Source organism: Leishmania donovani, chromosome 21, assembly GCF_000227135.1.
Source record: "Leishmania donovani BPK282A1 complete genome, chromosome 21".
NCBI classification, from domain to species: Eukaryota; Euglenozoa; class Kinetoplastea; order Trypanosomatida; family Trypanosomatidae; genus Leishmania; species Leishmania donovani.
The window spans coordinates 316,435-339,618 of NC_018248.1; the positions used below are offsets into that span (position 1 = coordinate 316,435).

Below are 23,184 nucleotides of genomic sequence, written 5' to 3' on the forward strand. Positions count from 1 at the left end.
GCTCGACGTCACACCACCGGAGTGGAGGGAAATGTGGAGGCGGCTGAGTGTGCCGGAGTAAGAGAAGTAAGGGAGCCTGCGGAGAAGACGCTTGTGCACGTGTGTATGCCCCCAAATCTTCGCGAGGTGTGTAGTTTCTGCTGCGGCTAGGACGGCGCTCGACGCAAGCTGGACCACAGAGGGGGAGGCACCAGTAGGGAAGAAGCGCACTGCTAGCCACAGCCACGCACACGCACACGCGAAGGGGGTGGGTGGGGTGGATGCGTTTAGCAGGCTAATGCGCTCACAAAACGTAAAAAAGGCATTATTCTATGCTTATTGGCTTTGGTTTTGCTTTCTTCGATCGTCGACGACGTGCGCGCTTCTATTCGCTTCCCCTCTTCATTTTCTGTCGTATTCATGCTGTTCGACGTGGGCACTATGGAGCTGGTCGATCAGCAGACAGAGGTCAGGGAGGGTGGAGGGGGGACGAGGGACAAGGCTGGAGGGAGCTAGCGCGCGAGAGGCCAGAGAGGTGATTGAGTGGTTCTCGAGTGCGCCTCCGTGCTCACAGGCCTACACCTGGTGAAGTGTTCAGTGCTTCTTGCGTGGGCAGCGAGCGCGCTGCTGCTCTTTTCTTGCACCTTCACCTCGCCACTCTCCCTCTTCACGAATTCGCTGACGCGTAGTGGTTAACGCCGTCTTTCTACGCCACCTCCCCCCTCCTCCGCCTCTCTCATGTGAAAATGACCGACCGTAACGGTGCTGACATCTCCGTGTGAGCACTCCTCTTCCTGTTTTGCCTTTCCTCCCCTTCTTACCTATCTTTCTACACACGCATGCGCGTGTGAGTGTGTCTCCCAGTCGTCTTGCGCCCTCCTTTCTGTTTTGTTCACGCATCCCCCTAACCCCACGCCGGAAGTTGATCTGGCAGTGGGGATGCTCTTTTCCGTGCTCGTTGACCTACCATATCTCTGTGGGCGCCCCTCTCCTCCACTGGCATTCCCATACTCTCCACCTCTGGCGCGCTACCCTCCTCCCTTCGCCAGGTCGTCTACTTCCTTTTGCATCCGATGTTTATCCTTCGCTGTTACGTTCTGGAAGAGAGGGGAGGGGAGGGGGCCGCGGCGGCGCCTTGCCCGACTTCTCCCTGTGGTCTGGTGAACACGCACTCTTCTCCGGCGCTCTCGTTGACTACCTTGAATGAGATCCGTACACACTCACACGCACATCCACACAGGAAGTAAAGCACGGAGGCACACCAGTGCGTGTGCTTGTGGGAACACCGTACACTCGTCTGTCGTTCTCCCGCCCCGCCAGTGAACGCACTGACGGAGCGACGAAGGCGTGCATGACGAACATAAAGAAAAGAGGCGTGCCACGAGGGGTGTTCACACAGAGGCATTCATCACGTACATCAACGGAAAGGACGCAGTGGATCTTGGCTTTCGCTCGCGACAACGGAGGCCATGGAAGCCCCCAACCCCCTCCTTCCGTGGGTATATCCTACACACGTCTTGCTCTTGTCGTTGACATGCTGCCGACCACACGCGTATGCCCAAGCGAAAGCCAAAGCCAGCGAGAGAGAGATGCCGCGGGAGCTCGATGCTCGTCGCCTCCGCCGACCCCATTCTCTCCCCCACCGCCTCTTCCCCAGCGTCGCTGCCACGTGTGCCTGCACCGTGGGTGTCAAACCGAGGTGGGACGAGAGCACAAGAGAGGGGGCGACACACCTAAAGCGCCCGGCGCCACGACAGGCGCAGGTGACGCTCACATGCGGTGCATCTCTCTTCCCTCCCCCTTTGCTCAAGCTCGTTGCGTTTCCCTTTTCTGCCTCCGGCTCTCTTCTAGTGTTGATGCCCCCCCCCCCCTCGTAATCCCGTCCCTCTCTCCACGTTATCCCTCCATCTCTTTGCTATCCCGGTGTGACTATCGTGCGGGAGCGCACCGCAGACCCCCAAAGAAAGGGCCCACAAGACGGAAGCGTGAACGCAGTAGCCTTTGCGCAAGTACGCGCTCCTTTCTGCCCTCACCGCCACCCCCCACTTCAACTCCATCCGGGAGTGCATCTGGGGTCTCGACGACGACGGAGGAGGAGGAGGAGGAGGAGGGGGCAGGGTGACCTCACCACCTCTCTTCCCGTCTTTCCCCAGCGCAAACAGCGCACGCAAACACATAACAGAAACGTGCGCGCAGTCGCGCCCTCTTCCCGTCTTTTCTTTTTTTCATTTTCTTTCATCATTGTTGTCGTCTAGACGTGGGACGTCCTCTCATTGTCTCCTCTGCCTTCGTGTGCCTCGGGTGGTCGTGCCGCCTTCAGCGCTCGCGCCTCATTTTTTTTTGATGCATTGTGCCTTCTTTCCGCTCAACCGGGGGGCGTGGCGTGTGTGGGTCGTTGGCGACGTTACGCGTTGCTGACTGCTTCTTTTCCTCCCTTGCGTTCTGCGTCTTCGTCACAATCTACTGCAGCCTGCATGATGAACGACCTGCCTCGCTGGCCGCGGTACCGGCCGATCCGCGTGATCGGCCAGGGCGGCTTCGGCACGGTGTACCTCTGCGTGGACACGGAGCCTACCAGCACCATGTATGAGCAGGAGGTGGCTGTCAAGGCCGTCTCGCTCGGCGCCCTTTCCGATGAGGAGGTGCTCATGGTCATGTCAGAGGTGTCGCTGCTAAAGAATGTTGGCCACCCGAACATCATCACCTACTACGACTCGTTCCTGTACGATGATGACGAGTCAGCGCTGTCACGGAAGGGAGGCGCCACGCTTGTTCCACAGGCTGATGGCGACGACATCGCTGCAGCTGGGGCAGGCTTTCGATCGCAGTGGCTCTGTCTTGTGACGGAGTACATGGACGGCGGCGACCTTGCCGCCCTGCTGCGGCAGTACAGCGGTCAAGAACTGAACAGCACCAAAGATGTATGCGAGGCCACCAGTTTGAGTACAGTGGGCACGGCCGCCGCAGCGCGCAAGCGGGGCCGGCCTTCAGCTGCTGTAACAGAAGACGCCGCTGCAGGGGCCGATCAAGGGGAGGTGAGTGAGGGAGACTGGGTAAGCCGCAGTCGACTACACCGCCAGCGCCTCGCAACAACTCTCCGCGCTGCACCGCGCCCACCAATGTCGACGTTTCCCACGACAGTGACGAAGGCGACCGTGATGCGGTGGGATGGCCTCGACGCCTCCGTCGACCAGACGTGGATGTCTGACGCCTCCGCGGCGGCGATGCCGACCACCCCGCTCGGAGCCACCGACGCCGAGGCCGCAGATGGGGCGGCTTGCGGCAGTCGCAATGGCATCCAAATGCCCACTGCGGCTGCCAGCAATGCCGCCGTTGGCTCTGCTGCCACGGGCGCGCCGCACCTCACCAACGTAAGCGTCAAGAACACGGTTGCCGCTGCCGGCCTCGCCTCCGAGCCGCTCGAGCCCCAGCTCCCGCCTCCGCCGAATCAACTCTGGGTCGAGTCCTTTCTAATCACGGATATCGCGAAACAGTGCCTCGACGCCTTGGCGTACCTGCATGCCTTGTGCATCGTCCACCGCGACATCAAGCCGTCCAATATTTACCTCTCGAAGCGCGACGGCACCGTAAAGATTGGCGACTTCGGCGTGTCGAAGCTGCTCCAGCCCGCAGAGCCCTTCACGATGACGTTTGTGGGCACCCCGTTTTACCTCTGCCCTGAACTCTGCATGGGCGACCCCTACTCCTTCGGTGCCGATATCTGGGCTTTGGGTGTGGTCCTGTACGAGCTCTACTGCCTGAAACTTCCCTTCACCTCCGACAACGTTCTGGCGCAGATCTACGTCATCACGGAAGGCGTATATGACACTGCCGCGCTGGGCACGCCACACGCCTTCGCAGAGTCCCAGCAGGCCGTGCTGGAGACGCTCTACGGACCCTCCTTTCTCCATTCTGAGCGCCTGCTGCACTCCCTTGTGGTGAGCATGGTTGATAAAATGCTTCAGGTTGATCCGGCAGAGCGGCCCTCAGCCGAGGAGTTGCTAACGGGTGTGTTCGGCGCCGGCAGCACGTCACGGTGCGGCTCGAGCGCAGGTCTTCCGCTTGCCCCGGTGGCGCCGACGCCGGTGCACCGCCCCCTGTCCACCTGTGCGCTAGCCCATGACTCCGTCTCCACTCCTCCGCAGCGTGGTCCATCATCATTCGCTGTCAAGCCTGAGGGAGTAGCGGCGACCACGCCGCAAGCGCCGTCCAATCGTTTAGGCCCTTCAGCAAGTGAGCAGCACGCACGGTGGGCCGGCAGCCTCGTCGCCGCTGCATCCAGTACGCTTCAGCAGGAGCAAGGGGCATCTCGTGTTTCCCTCACAGCTCCCGGGAGTCGCCGCAGCCGCGAGAGGAGAGACGACGTGGTCGATGACTTCACCGGCGCGCACGCCCCTCTCGCCGTCCGCGTGAAGACGTCTGTGGGGGACATACTGCAGGGCATGCCGTCCGCGCAGCGTGAGCGTCTCGGCAACCGTGCAGCGGCAGAGGAGAGGGATGAAAAGGAGGAGGTCTCGCGGGCCATGCTGCCTGTGGCATCGCCAAAGCCGACGCCCTCTTCGGCGCTCTTTCATTCTACCGTGAAGGCCGGCGTGGGAAGCGACAGCGCCAACCGACAAGCCGCGCTCTCGCCGAGCCTTGCAGGACGAGAACGGGCAGAGGTGGCCGCGTTGCCCGAGAAGCGCAGAGGCAGTACCGTGGGTGCTGAGCCGCCGTCACTCGAGCTTGCTGAGCACACGGCTCTGCAGCTTCTCCCTGCGGCGCCGTTCCCGCTGGAGCTGCTCTACGGCGGCCTCGTCAACATCGGTGACTCTGCCGTGAACAGCACAGGCGCGACTGGAGAGCAGCGTACCGTCGACGACAAGGCATCGGTGAGTACCCCGCTAGGGGCGCAGGCCACGCAGCAAGCATCACCACTATCATCTATGTTGCCAGCTGACAGGCCACCTGCTGTGCGCACCCACTGCGACGATGACGATGCGCTGGACCACCCCATCGGTGCGCAGACGCGCAGCGAGTTCATGGCGCTGATGGAGAACATTCCGTGGCTCAAGAACGCCGAAGTCTTCTCCTCCATTCCGCTCTCCGCCGGCTGTGACAACGTCATGCTGGTTGAGCGAGCGAATCGCAGCTCCGTGTCTGCAAGCGGCGCCGACGGTGCTCTGAGCTCTGCCACCGACAACACAGCAGCAGGCGGCTCCGAGGAGAGGGCAGAGGGTGCTGCGCCGGCGTCGAAGGGTTCGCGCACTGCGCCGCACCAGCGGCAGTCGCAGCTGCCGTCGCCGTTGCGGTCACCGCACAGCCCGGCAACTGGAACGGAAGACATGCAGATGTCCTCGAATCCCCTGCTGCCCGTATGCCGCGCCGGGGTCGTATCTCCCACGGCCCCCCGCATCGAGGTGAAAACGATCAGCGGGACGACCATCACTATGGGAGGCAGCCGCCGCCCTCCTAGCTCGCGGTCTCCGTTTCAGCGAGGCTCCGCCGGAGCAGCGGAGATGGCCGACGCAGAGAGCACACAGTCAGTGTCGCAGCGCCGCGTCTCAGGCGGGCTCACTGCTGCGAGTCGACAGCCGCCGTGCATCCCAGCTGCCCCGCTCCGCCAACGTGTGTCGGTGACTGCCTTGCCCACGACGGTACTGACGAGCACGCCAAAGCCGCCAGCCTCGCGGCCGGACGAGCCGCAGATGACACAGGATTCCAGTGGTCCTGCGTGTCCGTCGCCGTCGCTGCAACCGAGGGGGGACGCGGACAGGCAGCCGACAGCGGTCACGGTGGCAAGCAAGGGTGCTTCTGCCTCGCACCCGCGGCTGTTCTCATCCTCCGGTCTTGAGCCCACAGTGGGCAATGCCGCCAGTGAGGCGCGGCTGCGCCCCTTTAGCGCTGCCCAAATGCGTGCTACAGCGATAGCATCGGCGAGCGGGGCCGCTCCACCCACCCCCAAGGCGCACTCTCCCGGTCACTGCGAGGGCTATTCCACCACTGAGCTGGAGGCCCTCCTGCAGGCGAAGCTGCTAACACACTATCAGCGGCGGCAGCGGCAGCTGGGCGCGCAGCGGACGCAGCATGCAGCACAGGAGGCTGCGAAGGCCGCAGCCCGCGCAAAGCTGAAGGCGCTGTATGATGAGGTCTTCGTTTCTCGACTCGACCCGGCGTCGTCGGACGCGGCCTACACCGCTCCGTACCACTCCGGCGGCACCATAGGCGGCCCTTCAGAGGTGCCGGATGAGTTTGTCGCCCGCACCGACAAGCGCTCGAGGGCTGCGAGTGACTCAGGCGACAGCGGAGCTCACTTCCCGGGCGATGACGCCGTGGCAGCACCAGTCGCACGCGCAGCGACGCAGCTACCCGCGCTGGAGGCGGACGCTTGGGCAAAGGGCGCCCCTGTGGCGGTGCACTTAACGAAGGAAGCGGCGTCCCCGTCGCCTCCGTCGGCCCCGTCCTCTCATGGCTCGCCGCTGCCTTTTTCCGTCGACGCGACGGCGCGACAGGCCGAGACGGAGGAGTCGGTGCTGCGAGCTCTCTCCGCTGTCTACTCTCGTCCTGTTGAAATACCAGCGACGACTGTGCCCGGTACTGGGACGCTCATGGACGATGGCGATTACGGCAAGGACTGGCTAGCAGCGACCCCCGCGGTGCGTCGTATCCGCGAGGCCGCGTCGCTGGCGGTCGCCGTGGAGCATCAGTGCGCTGCCTTTCGCCGTGGCAAGGAACCTGCAAGGTTGTGCGTCGCTCCGCCGTGGCGGCCACCGCACGACTCACGTGACGTGCCGGGTCTCTGGGAGACGTCCTCAGCGGAGGAGGAGGCAGATGTGTCGGCACGTGGCCGGCTGGGGTGCCCCGCGCCAGCAAGTGTGCGGGAAGAAGTACGGTGGCGTTGGAGTGCTCCGCCTTCTGACCTGGATGACACGGCAGGGACGACGTCCGAGGACGAAGAGAGGGGGGCGTTGCTGTCGAGCACCGCTTCCTCATCAGCTGTGCCTTCGATATCCACGTCGCCGTCGTCGTCGTCATCGGCGTTGTTGGCGTCGACGTCGGGAGCCAATATGCTTGATGCACCTGGGCAAACTTCAAAGACGCCCTCCATTACCGCGGCACCAGAAGCGGATGTGCAGCAGCGCTTACAAAGTCGGAAACTCGTGCCTAGCGGGGGCGAGCTGGGCGGTGGTGTGATTGGCTCGCGGCGTAGCCCTGCCGATGCCCATGCTGGGGGGCCGCGTCCATCTTCGCTGCTGGGATCGCCCATGTATCTGGAGCTCGACAGCGTTGACGGTGGCATCAGAGGTGGACACACACGCGACGACGGCATCCACGGGGTGTCTTTGAGTATGTCGAGTCTGGCGGACGCGTCGGCGAAGGCGACAGCGGCGGCGGATCACGAAAAAGACGAGACGGACTCGGCCTCTGCAAGCTCATCCTCGACTACATCGACTATATCCTCCACGTCATCGGCATCGCACTCCTCTGCCAGTCACAGCTCCCGTGCTTTGAGTCACCCGCACCGCAGCAAGGACGAGACGCGGCATGACGTGAGCAGCAGCTCACACGATGATGGCAGCAGCGCCCAAAACAGCAGCAGCGGCAGCAGCTCAGACGATGCGCCATCCTCGGCATCGCAGACGGCATCTTTTTCATTTCACAGCTTTGGTGGCGCCGCATCCTCGACGGACGCTAACGACGACGATGCGGAACCCTGCGCGGCAACGAAGAGGGCGGACAGCGACGGCGACGAGGACATGTCGTACACGTATACGGTGCAGCTGGACGCGGTGACGGGGCGGCGCCACTTCGAATACGTGTGCCCCGTGACAGTGGAGGTGGTGGGCGCTTTGCCAGGCGGTTGCCGCGTCGTGTCGGCAGTAGCGGCCTTGCGCGCTCTGGACTTCGCCAAGGCGGCGCCCTTGTCCGCGATGCAGGTGCCCCCTAGCGAGCACTGCAGCATGAAACAAGGCAGTGATGGGCTGGCGACGCGGGTGCTAACGGCGGAGGCGCCGACGGATTTGTCCGCGACGCCGAGCCCGCACGAGGGCGGCGACGATACGGCAGCCGCCAATGGCGGCATCAGCAGCTGCCCCGGCCAAGACAAGACATTCCTGTTTGACGGAGAGTACCACACCATGTGGCAGGAGGACGGTGGCTTCGGCGCTGCCGCTGCCTCGCCACCAACGCCGTCTGCCCCTGCTCCATCCTCGTCGCTGTCGTCGTTGCCGCCGGACGCCGGAGCGACGGTGGGCTTCACGGCTGTACCAGGAAAGCAGCAGGGACATGTACCGGCAGCGAACGGCATGGCACCACCCGAAGGGTCCCAATCGGCACGAGAGGCTACTCTTCACTCGGCACTCCCTTCGACCACCAACTGGCAGCCCGATGCGACCGCGCGAGTCGCAGCTGCATCGTCGAGCTGCGTCGAGGACGGCAACAACGATGGCAACGGTGCCACTGCACACCTTCGCGGGCGCGCGGCCTCACTGCACTTGAGCGGAGAAACACGCGCGAGGGTGGCGGCGCCTCTTCGCCCTTCGCACGTGGCGCTAGCGGCGCTTTCCGAGGAAACTATGGCGAAGGCACACGCGCCGCTGACTCACCCCTCCTTAGTGGATTCCGACCCCACTAAAGTGAACACAGAGATGCTGCCCGCCTCCAAGAGCGCCTCGAGCAACGCTGATGGAAACCAAGCGATGGGTTTCCTGTGCGACCGAGCTTGCACACAGGGCCAGACAGCGGTGACCCCCGCGCAGGAGATCGCCGCGGTTATGGAGACGACGTGGTGGGTGCGGGTACCTTCAAGTCCCTCAGCTTCATCTCAGGGGCTGGGGACGTCGCAACAGCAGCACCAACTCACGGGATCGCCCCAGTACATCCATCTTCCTCTGTCGCTCGCTCTCCGGCCGCTGCGGCAACGCACCCGTTTCGTCGGACTTCTGTGGCGTCTGTGGGTGTCTCTGAAGGTCAGTGAGCCGGCGCTGAGTCGGGTGCTTCTTCATCGTCGCGGCGGCGCGCCGTCACCTTCTCCGGGTTGCACGTTTGCCGAGGCTTTCGGAGACTGGGTTACAGGCACCACACCTGCTCGCGATACGGACACGGGTGAATGTACTGAGGTGGATGTCTCACAGCAGTCCTCGAGCGAGACGAGCACTAGCCTCCGCCTCGGCCGCACCATCACAACCACCGCGACGACGGAGGCTTCCAGCAACAGCGACACGGCGGCTGATTCGCAGGTGTTGCCGGCGTCAGGTTCTCTTACGGCGCCTTCGCGTCCCTCGCCGCTCAAGTGGGGGCTGTACTACGTGGAGGCGCGCACCTGGTGCGCTGTGCAACTGCGCACCGACGCGGACTGGGCTGTAGTGCGGCGCAAGATATCCGAGATGGGTACAATGCTGCCGTTTGTGCGCCTGTACCTGCTGCTCGAGGAGGCGGAGCCAACCTCAGAGTAGGCGGCGCCGTTGAGATAAGGCGGGGGGGGGACCATCGCCGATGCCCCTCCACACTTCCTCATTTTCCGGATCTACACATGCTGCCTGTTCATATGTTTGCGTGTCTTCGCCAATGTGTTTTTACTCACCACAGCCCTTCCGGTTGTGATGCAGAAGGGTAGGCCAGCAGGGATGCAGGCCTCTCCCTCTGTCTCTGTTTTTCTGTGGGCGCAGATGGCCGCACGCCGCGATCACAACCGACGGACTTCGCCCCCCCCCCCTTCCCCCGTTTTTCGTCTTGTCTGCGGGTGTGTGACGCCAGCGCTCGTCTTCTCTTCGTTGTCGATATCTCGTTCTCTGCATCGACGTTCGCTGCCCACCTTCGGTTTAGTGGCCATGCATGTATGTGTGCCCCCCTCCCTGCCCACTCGTCCCTTCTCTGCCTTCTTCCACCCCCACTCCACCTTCTCACCTGTGGCGTGCGCACTTCTCTCGTCAATCTCCTGCTCTCCTTTCTTCCCTCTCTCTCTTTCCGTGTCGTCATGCGATCCTGCAACGCCCCACGTCATTTGTGCCGGCCTCGTGTGTGCGTGCTCTCGCGCCGCACGCCAATGCCTCGTTTTTCACCGTATTATACCATCACACCGGACCCACGTATCAGCAGAGCTTCATTGTCGATTGGCCCTCTTCTGCCCTCTTCCTCATCCTCTTCATCCCCTCTGTGCACAACACACGCACGCGCCGAGACACCAGACCGTCTTCCCCCGTTGGTTCATCGTACAGTTGAACAGGTTTATGTGGGCATCGTCGGGATCATCGGCCCCGGCGGCACCGGAGGTGAGCGCCCGCACGTACGCGGCCGCGTCGCCATCGCCATCGCTGTCCACATCCTCTTCAGCGATCGTGGCGTCCCCGCAGTGGCGGCTGATCTCGACCATCTCGCAGAAGGCTTCTCGCCAACTCGCCAAGTACCCAGCGCAGTACATCTACGCCTCTGCAGCGGCGGCGCTCGCGCTCACCGTCACCACCACTCTTCTAGCGCGTCACCTCGTACACCGCGGCGAGGACCGCGTGAGGGATGGGCGCCGGATCTCTGCCGCATCGGTGCCGCCACATGGCGCGGCGACCGGCAGCGGCTGTGCGGCAGACAAGTTAGGGTGTGTGGAGGGGACGAAGACTGCCCCAGCGCGGCGTGGGGCTGTGGACGGTGACGACGACATCGAGTTTGCCAACCCGGCCGAGAGCGCCTTCTTCTCCTACGTGCGCCGAGCCAAAAAGCAAAAGGAGGCGCCCCTCTTGGCCGCACTCACCTACCTCGAGACAGCTGTCGCAGAGCTGGTGGAGGTGCGGCGGAGGCATGCTCATGACGACAGCTTCGTTGGGGATGAGAGCTGTGAGGGCGGTGAAGGGTGCAATCATAATTCGAGCGATGCCCAAGTCAGCAACATCGATAGTGGCGGAAACCGCAATGATGTCGGTGACAGTGGCGCCGTGGCTGAGGCGCAGGCAAAGGTGCACCGTCTCGCCGTTGCCGCGGATGAGCTCCTAACGCAGTGGATCTGCAGCCTGGATGGCGTGCCGGTGCGCCAGAGTGAAGTGCTCAAGCAGCGACGAAAAGCGCTGGTACAGGAGGCAGCTGCCCTGACGCGGCGTATCTCGCCGCATCTTCCGGATATCAGGATGTAGGCCCCGCTCTCCTGTTTTCTCTCGGCTCGACACCCTTGCGTGCTGCCAGCGAGGGCGGGAAGGGCATCAGGCACTGCGCTGAGCCACCAAGCCGTGCTAAAGTAGATACCGCCAACATGTGTGCATGACCAGAATGTGAGAGACAGTGACGGGAGCGGGTGCAGGAGGATTGCGTCGCTGGTGTGAATGCTGCCTGCACGCGCATGTGTACGCGTCCGTGTAGCGTTGGCGGGCAGGAGAGATGCTTTGCGTGAGGTGGCCAAGCCACCGGACGCAGAGAGATACGCTGCGCGCCGCAACGCGGAACACACACCCGCAAACTTCGACACGCACAGGTGTGCGTTTGGCGCTGGCTGCATATCGACACGTTTTCGCTTTTCAGTCACTGCCGAGTAGGCCGAGACACCTTGCATGCGAAAGGAAGCGGCGTGCCGTGATGGCGGTGGCTCTTTTCCTTTCGATCGCTCACCCCCCCCCTCCCCCCCCTCGATCCTCCCCTTCTCACCACCACCACATGTGGCCACCCAAGACGTGTGCTCAAGCAACAAACATGACCCTCGGTGCATGGCCGACAGCTGGAGGCTGGGATCGCGGGAGTGGGGATGGGGAGATTGCGAGGAGGAAAGAATGCGAGAGAGGCACACAGATCAGAGGAGCGCATGAGGACGTATGTCCCCCTCTCCCCCGTCCCGCTGCCGCCTTTTGCTGCGTTGACCGGCCCCTTTTCATGTTCGTCGCGCTGCGGGTACGGATGTGATCACGCAGATGCGGCGACGTTGGCATGACACAGGCACATGCACACACATACACACACACACACCTGCCTGTTCTCCTCCTTCTCCCCCTCTTTTCTTCCCTCGACGTCTTCCAGCGCGTGTAAAGCGACGCCCACATGCACGCGTGGGCCTGCGCGTGTCTACAGCTCTGTCTCTTCAGTCCCTCCTCTGCCATCCCTGCGGCTCTCTTCCACACACGTGTGCGTGAGAGTGTGTGCGTGTGTGCGTGTGTGCAATGCGCAGCGCATCTAAGCCATTGCCCGTGATACGGACCGCGATACGCACCCGAACTCGAGGCAGAAGAACGAAGCAAGTAAGATTCCGGCGTGGACGTGTGCTCAGTCAGTTGCCATCTCCATCGCTCCCTCGGCGGCACCCACCCAATCCACCCACAGAAGCAGATATACACAGAGCTTTCCTGCGATAGAATCTGCCTCTTCCCTTAGCACACACACACACACACACGGGGAGGGGCAGAGAAAGCGAAGAGCACATTGGCGAGGCTGTCCCCCCCCTCCCCCGCTGACGGACTTGTAGTGGCACACCGTTGTCCTTTCTCCGCGTGCCCATACTTCTCTTGCCTCTCTTTTTCCACATTTGCGCTAAGGCCGACGCCGCTTGCTCATGGGGAACAGCAGCAGCAGGCGCAGCAGCAGCAGCAGCAGCGGCAGCGGCAGCTCGCTGTCGCACACCGCCGTCGGTGGCAGCAGCCGCCGCCAGCGCAGTCGCGATTCACAGGTGAGGGGGAGGCCGGCCTTGAGGTCTCTATACTCGGGTAAAAACGTATCGGCCGTAACTAGTGCTACTGCGACGAGTTCTCGCGTCGCGGCTTCTTCCCTCTTGACAGGTAGTGGTTTACGAACGCGCAAGCAGCACAGAGACGCCGCGGCAGGGGCCATGACGACGTCGGCAGCGACGCAGGACAATAACCTCGCCAGCCCCGTCTCTTCAATTCACCGGCACGGGTTGCTCTCTCTCTCATCGCTTCCGACCAAGAGCCTCGTGCCTTCGCCGGCGCGTGCGACTGCGGCTGCCGTCACGGCGTCTCAGCACTCCGTAGGCGAAAGAGGACACCCACTAAGAGACTCGCGAGGAAGAGAAAGGCCATGTGATGCAGAGTTGTCGCCGCAGCAGCGCCACCACCAGCAGCAGAACAATGACTTCGACTTGGCTGTGATCGACGCCTCAAACTCTTGTCAAGCTCACGGAGGCGACGAAAACGCCAACGGTGGCGCTGCTCGGAGCGGCTCGGCTGTGAGTGTGCATCGCGCACGCTCATCTTCGACGCTACAGGCGGCGACCGATTCTGCGGTACCACTGCCGCTCAGAACTCTGCTGATTCTGGAAGATGCCCACCCCGCCGCCAAGGTAAGCACGGCGCCTACTCCAGCCGGCGGCCACACGCGAGGGACCGTGTCCATGAGGCGCGGGGGCGACACAGAGGTCGACATGAACGAGCACAACACTGACTCCTCGCAAGTCTGCCGCGCCATTTCGCCGTCAACTTTGAACCCGAAGGGTAGGGTGCCGCTTGAGTCTCCGGCCTTCTCATGCCCGCCGTCGACGGCGGCGCCACCGCTGCCTGTGGGCCGGGCAGCCCGTTCCACCAACGCGCCATGCCATCCGTCGACGACAACGACGAGCACCGCCACGCCTCAGCGGCCAGACGAGCCTCTCGACTTGGGCGTCAAGGGTGCCGTTGACCGCGGCAGCGGCAACAGTAAGTCTGACCTCAAGTCCAAGACTGAGGGCGCAGGCGACGGCCGCAGTGGAGGCGGAGGCGGCGGCTTCTGGCGTAGGCAGTCACGCAATCTCTTATTTCGCAAGCTCCTCTCTCGGCCTGGCTCTCGTGCAGAGCGGTCATCGTTGCCCTCCCGCCCCAAGGCGGGCGAAGACGGAGGCAGCGCCCGAGGCACCAAAGCAGAGCTCACTGCTGGGGAAGGTTCGCTCTGCCGCAGAGACGTCGAGGCAAAGACTGTGTACAAGCGCACCTCGCCTGCGCAGCGTGCCCATGACGTGCCGTCGACTGCGCCTGCAGCTCTGGCCACGCAACCAAGATCTTCAGCATCGTCGCCCTTCCCCGCCGTCGCCGCCGCGGCGACGGCAACTGGGCTTGCTGTGTCGAGGCCACCGACCTCTTCGATGACGGCGCGGCGGGTTTCCGCGTTTCAGCCCTCGGGTGCCGCGGGGCATTCAGTTGGGCGTACAACGGTCGCCCCGACGGTGGACGATGCGCGCAGCCCCGCGAGTGACTCGAAGAGCCCTCGCGGTGCTGAAGACGTGTCGGGGCCGAGGCCGAGCGGGAAGGAGTGCGGCGAAGCTCTGCCGCGAGGTCTTCCAGTTTCCATAGAAACACCACACTTTCTCCAGCTGGTACCAGGAGAACAAGCGGGGCACCAGGGCAGCGAGGAGAGCGACTCGACGACGCCGACGGACACCAACTCGGCACCGATTCTGCCGCCACCGACGACGGCTTCTTTCGCGGAAGCGGTGTGGGGCACACGACGAGCCGCCGCGCCAGCAACCCCTACGACGGCCACCGACAACACAAGCCTCTTCTCTGACGACGACCACGATAATGGCCAAGACAGCGACTGTGTCACCGCCGCCGCATCGCCGTCGGTATACTACTCGTTTCACCAGCAGCCGCGGCAACTGAAGGCTCCCGGCGTCCCTGGTGCCGGCTTATCATCCACCACTACTGTGACGGACACGACGGCGCGAGTATCGCCACGGTCGCCTTTCGTCTCACCTCTCACAGCCGTCGTAGCGGCAGAGAGCGGCGGTTCAGCTGCCGCGGCGGCGTTTCCGTCTTCGGCAGCCACGACTGATGCGTGCTTGAGAGGCCGCCGGTCGGTGAGTCAATCTGTTATCATCGCGGCGTGGAATCGAATGGGCGCCCGCACAGGCGCCCCTGTAAGTGGCGTTGGCGCGGGCGGAGGCCATAACGGCGGGGTTGAGAGTCCCGAGCCATCGGCAGAGGCGCTGCAGATGTCGTTTGCGCTGAGAAAGTCACTTGCCGTCGCCGGCGATAGCATTGGTGGCGGTGATGAGCTGGCAACCTCCGCAGTACCTGCGAGCAGGGACACTCAGCTCGCTCGGGTGCCGACTGGTGCGGCGGCTGAGGTGGCGACAGGCAAAGCATCGTTTTTCCGCCACCAGTGCACCGTCGCTGGCCATCAGGAAGCAGGCAGCCGCGGCTCTTCACGCCGCTCTTGGGCCAGCGTCGCTTCCATGCTGCCGATTCGGCGCCGCTCCGTCGTAACACGTCAGCGGGAACCACCTGCGCTTTTTTCTCCTTCGCCGGAGAACAGCGAGCCCAGCGATGCCGTGCCACAGCCGTTCTCTGCCCTCGGTCAGCTCTCCATCCGTGAAGGCGCACCCGCGGCGGGCCATCCTGCATCACCGCCCACGCCCACTAAGGCCGCGAATGACATCGCTCATAGTTGGGTGGCAGCACCACCGCAGGAGCTACATCGGCCGCCAAGGGCACGAATAAAGTACAAGAAGGAGGCTCCCTCCGCGGACAGGGCACTGCCTCTCATGCGTGAGCCCCCTGCCAGCTTGCGCACATCCACCGCGACTTCAACCTCCATCGCGACGCAGTGGCCGTCGTCACAGGAGAGTCGGGGGAGCGACACCAGCCTGTCGACTATGCAGTCGCTACAGGCGGGCATCCTTGTCCCGGTAAACGGCGAGGATAGAAGTGGCGGGGGCTTGGTGGAGGAGCGGGAGCGTCTGTCGGTGCGCCGCACGACGGCATACGACGAGGAAATGGGGTCCGCAACAGCCACGACCGTCGACGCGGATGAGGAGGATCGAGCTAACGAGGAAGGTGGCGCGGCAGAGAGGCAGGCCGCACCACGAAGTCCTCAGTCGCTCGCTCAGCACCAACTCCAGCGGCAGCCGATCGAGGAGCACCCGCACCGGGCATCCGCCCCTGGGTTCACAACAACGCACACTACCGTGGCTGCCAACAGTGCTGCGCCTGGCCTGCTGTTGGCTCATGACAACGACCAGCAGCACTACTCTCCGCCGCACTGCATGGGGAGCGGCACCTTCTTCGCACCGAGCACATGCGGGGCAGCTGCGTGTGGTGCCATTTTATGGGTGCACAGCAGCCCTTCCTCGCCGCGATCGTACAGCACAAGCGACTCGCGTCTGGAGGTGGCGAGAGACGCACAGGATGTAGAGGACGAGGAGGACAGCATCGACGAGGTCGGCCTAAGGCGCACGCGAGATGGCGAGGATGCGCGCTGTCGATTACACAGGTCTGGGGACGAACATGCGAAGCACTTCGTCGGGCTCGATGCCAGCCCCTTCAACCGAAACTACTCGTCTCCTTCAGTATTCGCTTATCGAAGCGACTCCACCGGCTTCAACGCCATGACGGCCGCTACTCGCGGCGGCGGCGGGGCAAAGCGGGCGGCTCTGGTGCGCAGCAGCAGCCACCAGCTGCTGTCTCGGCGCTCGCAGTCAGAGCCGACGCGCAATACATCGCTTTTGTCCTCGACGGCGCGGGTTATGCCGCGGTGGAGAGAGCGGTTGACGCCGACGCCGCAGCCGACCTCGCTGCTTTCTTCGAGTACCGCGCGAGATGACGTCGACGGCACCGCCAGTGGTCTCCTGTCTGCCCCGCGGGGTCGGCGAGGACTGACCTCGCAGGGAGCGCCTCCACTTGCACACCAGCCAAGTGCGCATCTCCATCCACCGCCGCCTCCGACCTCGGCGTTGCCGTCGCACGTGCCACAATATCTTCGGCGCGAGATCTCTGGCAGCCTGGGTAGCGTGCGGTGGCAGGAGGTGAGTCTGCACGCCAGTGGTGGGCGAGCCTCGCCGAACTTCGGCTTTGCCGGAAGCAGCCGAGTCAACGACGACACGCCGCCGCACTACGATGCTCTGGACGACGACGACGAGGATAACGCCGAGGACGGCGGTGACGATGGGGCGCAGCGGCGCCAAGGCTGCCCGGTCAGTGGCGCGGTCGGCGAAGACACCGGAGACGACGGTGATGACACCTTTCTCTGCTTGGAGAGCAGCGAGGCGCCGACGTGGGGCATGGCGACGTTGCGGACATGGCATCGCGACGACGCCGAAGACGACGATGAGGATGGCCGCGACGAGGAGGAGGACAAAGACGATACCAGTGAAAACGGCGCAGGGAGCTGCGGCAGCGGTGAAGCTCGCAGTGGCGGCAGACATTGCTTGCGGTTGCCGCAGCGTCACCGCTGGTGCCGATCCGTGACTCCGCCTTCGGCGAGCACGCAGCTACCCACGCAGCAGCCGCAGGAGTCGTGCAACGTTGGCCGTGCGTCTCGCGAGTTTGATCCCTCGACGCCGTCCGAGCAGGGCATCCCGCCGTCTCGCACCGGCACGCGGACCTTCGCTGACGCCATCGTCCGCCTCCCACAGACTCGCTATGAGCCGCCGATGCCGTCGAATAGAAACACCTTCACAGCCTTCGTGCACTTGTCGGACATCTCCTCCTCGCAGCTGCTCGCCACAGCAGCGGCGACGTTTCAGTGCGGGTTCGATGCGCACCTCCGCGGTGTATCATCAGGGGTGCACGGTGATGAGGCGGCGGCGGCGACGTCGGAGGATGGCGGTTACGCTGTTCACCGAGCGGGGCCCCACGTGCACACGCCAGCCATCGCCGACACGCTCATCCTGAACGGCTACGCCTTCCAAGAGGCGCACCTCGCCGACGGCTCTGGTGTCGGGGCAGACGTTGTGGATGCGGCGGGCGGCGCGCTGCCTATTAGCCCGCTCAACTCTTCCTTGGGCACCGCCCCGACGGACCACATCTCGCGAGTCGACACACCTGTGCTGGTGGCAGTCCACGGCGCCGTGGCCAGGCGAACCCCGCTAAGCGAAGAGGCCGAAGCGGCGAGCGCGAGGTCTGAGTCGCCCGACGCGCTCTCCTGCGTTACACCGCCCAAGTTGAGAAGCGTCACAAAGGCGCCGCGGGGGCTGAATCACGCTGCTGCCGCCGTCGCCGCGGCGGCGGTCGGCTTGGATGGGAGCAGTGGTGGCTTTGATGGTGACAACGATGCAGGCAGCGACGACCTGTCAGTGCCAGCGGCGCAGCCGGGAGCCACGTCGCCGCGAACATCGTGGAGCCTAGAGTCGATGAGAGCCGGTGGCGCCCCCGTGTCTGAGGGGGAGCGACATGCGTTGTCGGACGAGGAGAGGCCGTGGCTTGACGCCTTTGGACACTCGACACCTTTGCTCCACAGCGTGGCCGACGCGGTGGTCGCGGTGGAAGCTCCCGCCACTGTGGACAGTCGCTTACAGCACTCGGCTCCGCTTTCCACATCTCAGTCGCTGCCGTGGTGGAATCGCCACCGCCACACCACCCGATCGGAGGGCAGTGACACCATGGACTTCAGCCAGCGTGGGGGCGAGAGCGGCAACGGCGGTGGCGGGCACTCGCCCTACAGCTCAGTCTCCGTCAACAGTGCTCTTGTTGTTGTGCCGGGTGGCCGCGCCGCGTCTCTGGCATCTCCGGCAACCCCCACCGGCTCCGTGGCCATCACCGGGCCGCCTCTGGGTCACACATTGCATCCAGGCGGCGGCGCCGTGGCGTCGGTTTCGTTCTGGATGAGTGGTTGCAGGCTGCGACGTGAGGCGCAGTATCCCACGGCACCTACAAATGGTTGCCGCTCGAGTGCCTTTAGCAGCAGCAGCGGCGGCACCAACAGCAACGGGGGAGATGCAGCCCACAGTGGTGCTGCTGGCGCTGCATTACGTCATAATCCGAATAACGAGGTGCTCGTCATGCAGGGGCGCTCATGCGACGCGGGCGACAGCAGCAGCGAGAAGAGGGTGGCGGGGGAGGCAGGCATCGAAGCCGGCGCGGCACCTGTGGCGAAGCACACCAGCCACGACCACGACGGCGACAACGCCGGCCTGAGCGATGCTTGTATGCAGACACGGAAGCGGCATCCGTGGATGCCTGTCTTCCCCAGCTCTTCTCGCAGCGCGAAGACGGCATTGACAGCCGGAACGGCGTGCGCCGAGTTCGACAGCAAAGGCATGCTTGCCACGACGGCGCCGACCCACGCGATGGCCACCATCACAGTGGTGCCGCCCACGCTGTCCTTTATAGAGGAGGCGGAGGTGCAATCCACATGTAATGCATCGCCACTCGCTCTCGCCATTGCCGCCACATCCGGTGGACCGTATCGTGGCGAAGGAGAGCCGACACCCGACAAGGAGGCGCTGGACGACGGAGTTGACGGTGACGAGAGATCGGGCGTGGACGTTCTCATCCCTCTGCCGCTTGGCGTACAGGCACATCACAGCCGCCGAGCCAGCAGCGTTAGCAACACCATCGCAGCTCCCACGAACACCGCTGTGACCGCTGCGCTGGACGGTTTGGGGGAGACTGAGACGTATGCTCGCACCTGCATCGAGGAGAGCGCCGCTGACGCGCGGGATGCGGGGGTGTCGGTGCGGGATACGCTCCAGACGCAGCACGGGCAGCCGCCCCTGCAGCAGCAGTGCTCGCCCACCACGGCCCCGTTTGCGCTGCCCTCTGCCCTGCCTGGAATGGGCATGGTGGAGAGCGGGGCTTCTCACGCCATTGAAGGCTTTGCCGCGGGAGCCGGCCGGGACTCTGGCAGCTGCGGCGGCAGCGGTACCACCGGTGTTGCAGTCAGCGGTAGAAATGCGGCTTCAATGCCGACTGCCCTTAGGGCCGCGACCTCCCTCGCTGTCTTGACCTCGCGGGAGTCCTGCGACAGCTTGGTGCCGCCGTCGCAGACGTCTGAGCTCGCGCTTATGCCGCGGCGCAGCGGCGACGCGGCGGACGGCAACGGCGGCACTGGCACTGGCCCGGGCCCCCTTCTCATAGATGAGCGCGTCTCTGGTGTGGCGGCGGCTGGCTCGAGCGCAGTCACCGGTGCACACGCTGCGGAGGACGGAGACGTTCATGACGGACGTGTTGCCGCCCACACAGACCCGGGCTTAGAGGCGGAGCACGAGTTGCCGCACTCACCACTCGCCACGAAGCTCATAGGCTCCGACTTGATGGCAGAGCCTCATGCCACATCGCACCGCCGTGTCGACATCCGCTCCGCGGGTTTAGCTGTAGGAGTGGACCAGCGCGATACCAGCCTTGGCGAGCAGATACCCCTCACAGTGCCACAAAATTCGCCTGAGCCATCCCAGCCGACAGCGTCTTGCACAGTGGGCCCTCCAGGGTCACCAGACCACGTGCTTGCCCGCTCGCCGCTGCTCCTGGGCGAAGAGGCTTCTGTAGACACGCGCGCAGCAAGTCGAGCCCAGACGCGCCCCGACCATCACTACGGGCTGGTAGTGTCACCCTCGCCGCATCACGAAGGCTCGACTCCACGTGTGCGCGCCCAGTCGCGCTCACAGCGCCAGCACCGCGGCCCCAGTGTCGGTCAGGTTGTGTGCCGTTGGTGTGGAGAACCGTATACAAACACAGATGTATGCCTTGCCGCGCGGCGACCACACAGCGTGCTCCGCGAGGAGCGGCGCATAGAGAAGGCGGCGAAGCGCACGGCACAGACGCTCTTGCGCGAGGGCCGAGTCACGGAGGCGGTGGCGCTGCTGAAGAGCGCTGGTGTATACGTGCAATGAGCGAGGCTTCCACGGCGCGCACCACGGCGCTTCACGGAGCTTCACGGCGCTCTCCCCCTCTCTCTCTATCTCCGCGTGTCACTCACGTCTCATCTCCGTCGACGTTGTCGCGGCCTTCTTTTGGTGTCTTTCACTTGCTTGCAACCTTGCTCGCTCTGTTCTCATACTCCTGTATCGCTGGTCATCGCGCGCCACTTCGCCGCTCGCTAAGTCTCCGTCTTCGTGCGTGTGTGTGTGTGTGCAACGTCGTACTCGCATTCTGGGCGAGAGATGCCATCATGCATCATCGCCAGTCTGGACGCTCTACACGACTGTGGCAGCCTCGGAGTCCCCCCTTCAAGGACGCTGTCGCCCACAAGAGCGTTTTGTGTCTTGTGTGCCGGCTCTCCATCGGCATGTGAGTGTGTACGTGCCCGCCGCTCTTGATCGTTGATGTCTCACTCTGCTGCTGCTGCTGTGCTCCCCTGACCTCTCTTTCGCCACGTCGTTGTATGTCGCGCACAAACACGTTTTCCTATCATGCGCAGAGAAAGCAAAGACGAAGTCAAAGGCGAGCAGTCGCGGCGCACTCTCGGTGCCACCGTCTGCTGCATACACCTCACGTTTCCCTTCACGTCTGTCTCTCTCTCTCTCTGTGCGTGTGTGGAGGTTAGAAGCACCCGATGCAAGCTACATGTCGCTTAGGGCTCGTCATGTGGAGGGGCAGCCATCGTCGTTGGTATAGCCGTCATCAGGCATGCTCCTCACCACTTACACCAACGCTGGGTGCATTGTGGAGTGCCCACCGCATGCGGCACTCGCCGGCGCTGGAGCGTGGCGCTGGTGACTTGAGGGCCGTGACGCGACTGCCGCGTGGCATGTCCCCGTTTCAGTCATCTCGCGCTGCTGCCCCGGCCTCACAGCAGCGCGACGCTGTCGAATCTTGCCCTGACGGTGGTAGCCACATTGGCCATAGCTTATCCCCTTCCACTAACGTCGAAGGTGCCCCCTCGTCGTCCGCGCAGCCAAGCGAGCAGCTACCGCCGTGGCCAGTCGACGCCTTCGAATTCAACGCCGTTACGGCACACGGCGGACACGACGTTCGTCTAGCCTGGGACGCCATTTTTTCCTCCTCCGACTCGGCCACTGCTGACGCTAGCGGCAACGAGAGTGCCACATCCACACTGATGGGTGCCGGCGCTGTGCCTGATGCGACATCACCATTGCTCGACACCGCGTCTCGGACGACACCGAAGCTGTCTCTTGTCACTCTCGACACGATTCGGCAACTAAAGACAGTAGAGGAGACGGCAGAGGCGCAGGCAGCGCTGCGCGGTGGCGGTTGGGTGTGCACGGGATGCTGGTCGATTGTGCGCGCAGACTGTAGCGACAACACGAGTAGCGGTGCGTCCGACTCAACTGGTCTCTCATCCTTCCCCCGCACCATCTGCCCTGCGTGCCGCACACTGCGCCACGACGCGCGCATGTGGTCGCACACAGTTTCTCTGCGTCGTCGGCCCGATCTCTGGCAATGCGGATGCTGTGGAGAGGCAAACGCGCGTGCTGCCGCGAACTGCCGCTGCTGTGGGGTAGCACGGTCAGAAAGCATTGACACGGCGGATGATAGTCAGAAAGAGGCTTTCGTGCGCATGACGATCGCCGCCGAAGTGGACTCATACCCGATCGGGCATGTCGTCGTCACGCGAAACCGCACGACGCGCTGGCGCTGCGGGGCTTGTCGGGAGGTCAACTCCCTGCAGATAGTGGTGTGTCGCCACTGCGCACGCGAGCGGTTTGCTGTCACGGTAAGCTGTCCCACGTGCGATGCCCCGCGTGTCTTGTCAAACGCGGTGGTGTTTGGCGGTGGTGGGGCTGACGCACATGTGACACGAGGGCCCGACAGCCACAAGGCGCTGGACGCCGCCTCCCCGTCATCTGCTGGTACCGCTGGTGCCTCTGGGGGCGGTCATACGGCCACGCCAAACTCCTCTGCGCGCGTCTTTGGCCCCGAAAACTGCTATAACCCGAACTCGACGCAGCTCACCTGTCTACAATGCCACAGCCCTCTCCATGGCGGCCGCGTGACCACCGTGAGCGCAACGCCGTCGTGGTGGTGCGCCTGCGGCGTTGTGAACACCATGACGGCGTACAGCTGCCTTCGTTGTCGCCTGCCGCGTGCCTTGGAGTGCCCTGAGAAGTTGCGAGCGCTCCTGCGGAGCGCCGTAGCGGATAGTGTCTCAGCCTCACCGCCTCTGTCTGCACACGATGCCGATGCTGCACCCGATTGCTCTGACGCGTCACCGAAGTGGGACTTTAGGTCTTGCACGAACTGGATGTGCGACAGCTGCTGCGGCGTAAACACTGCTTCATATCAAGTGGTCGCGGAGAGTAGCTTGCCGCCTTTCTCGGACGCGGCCTGCCCCGACCACACGAAGCGCGGTCGTCGGCTGTGGATGCGGCACGGCGACGCAGCGTGCCGCCACTGCGGTGCCCCGTGGCATCACCACGTCTTGCAGGAAGGCAACTCCTGGCGCTGCGCGTGCCACGCGCTCAACTCGCGCGCCGACGCCTTTTGCGCGAGCTGCGGGCTTCCGGCGCTGGATGGGGTTCGGCCGGACATGCTTTCTTCCTGGTCTAAGGGGGACTGGCGATGCCCATCGTGCGGCAGCCTCTGCTACAGAGGTCGACAGCGGTGTTCCTGCGGCACACCTCGCCCACCTGCACGACTCGGCGGCGCGATATGA

General features: G+C 63.9%; 4 protein-coding genes across 4 annotated transcripts; all 4 read left to right on the forward strand.

Annotated features, from left to right (window-relative positions):
• Positions 1 to 2,453: 2,453 nt before the first annotated feature.
• LDBPK_211000 (hypothetical protein, conserved) lies at positions 2,454 to 9,413 on the forward strand (the record flags this gene model as incomplete). The annotated part of the gene is made up of 1 exon (XM_003860569.1): positions 2,454 to 9,413. The coding sequence occupies one exon, from the start codon at positions 2,454 to 2,456 to the stop codon at positions 9,411 to 9,413; it is 6,960 nt and encodes a 2,319-aa protein (XP_003860617.1).
• A 774-nt stretch (positions 9,414 to 10,187) lies between these two features.
• On the forward strand, positions 10,188 to 11,078 carry LDBPK_211010 (hypothetical protein, conserved; the record flags this gene model as incomplete). The annotated part of the gene is made up of 1 exon (XM_003860570.1): positions 10,188 to 11,078. The coding sequence occupies one exon, from the start codon at positions 10,188 to 10,190 to the stop codon at positions 11,076 to 11,078; it is 891 nt and encodes a 296-aa protein (XP_003860618.1).
• A 1,400-nt stretch (positions 11,079 to 12,478) lies between these two features.
• Positions 12,479 to 20,461, forward strand: LDBPK_211020 (hypothetical protein; the record flags this gene model as incomplete). The annotated part of the gene is made up of 1 exon (XM_003860571.1): positions 12,479 to 20,461. One exon carries the CDS (start codon positions 12,479 to 12,481, stop codon positions 20,459 to 20,461), a length of 7,983 nt encoding a protein of 2,660 aa, XP_003860619.1.
• Positions 20,462 to 21,153: 692 nt separating this feature from the next.
• Positions 21,154 to 23,184, forward strand: LDBPK_211030 (hypothetical protein, conserved; the record flags this gene model as incomplete). Its single annotated transcript, XM_003860572.1, has 1 exon — positions 21,154 to 23,184. The coding sequence occupies one exon, from the start codon at positions 21,154 to 21,156 to the stop codon at positions 23,182 to 23,184; it is 2,031 nt and encodes a 676-aa protein (XP_003860620.1).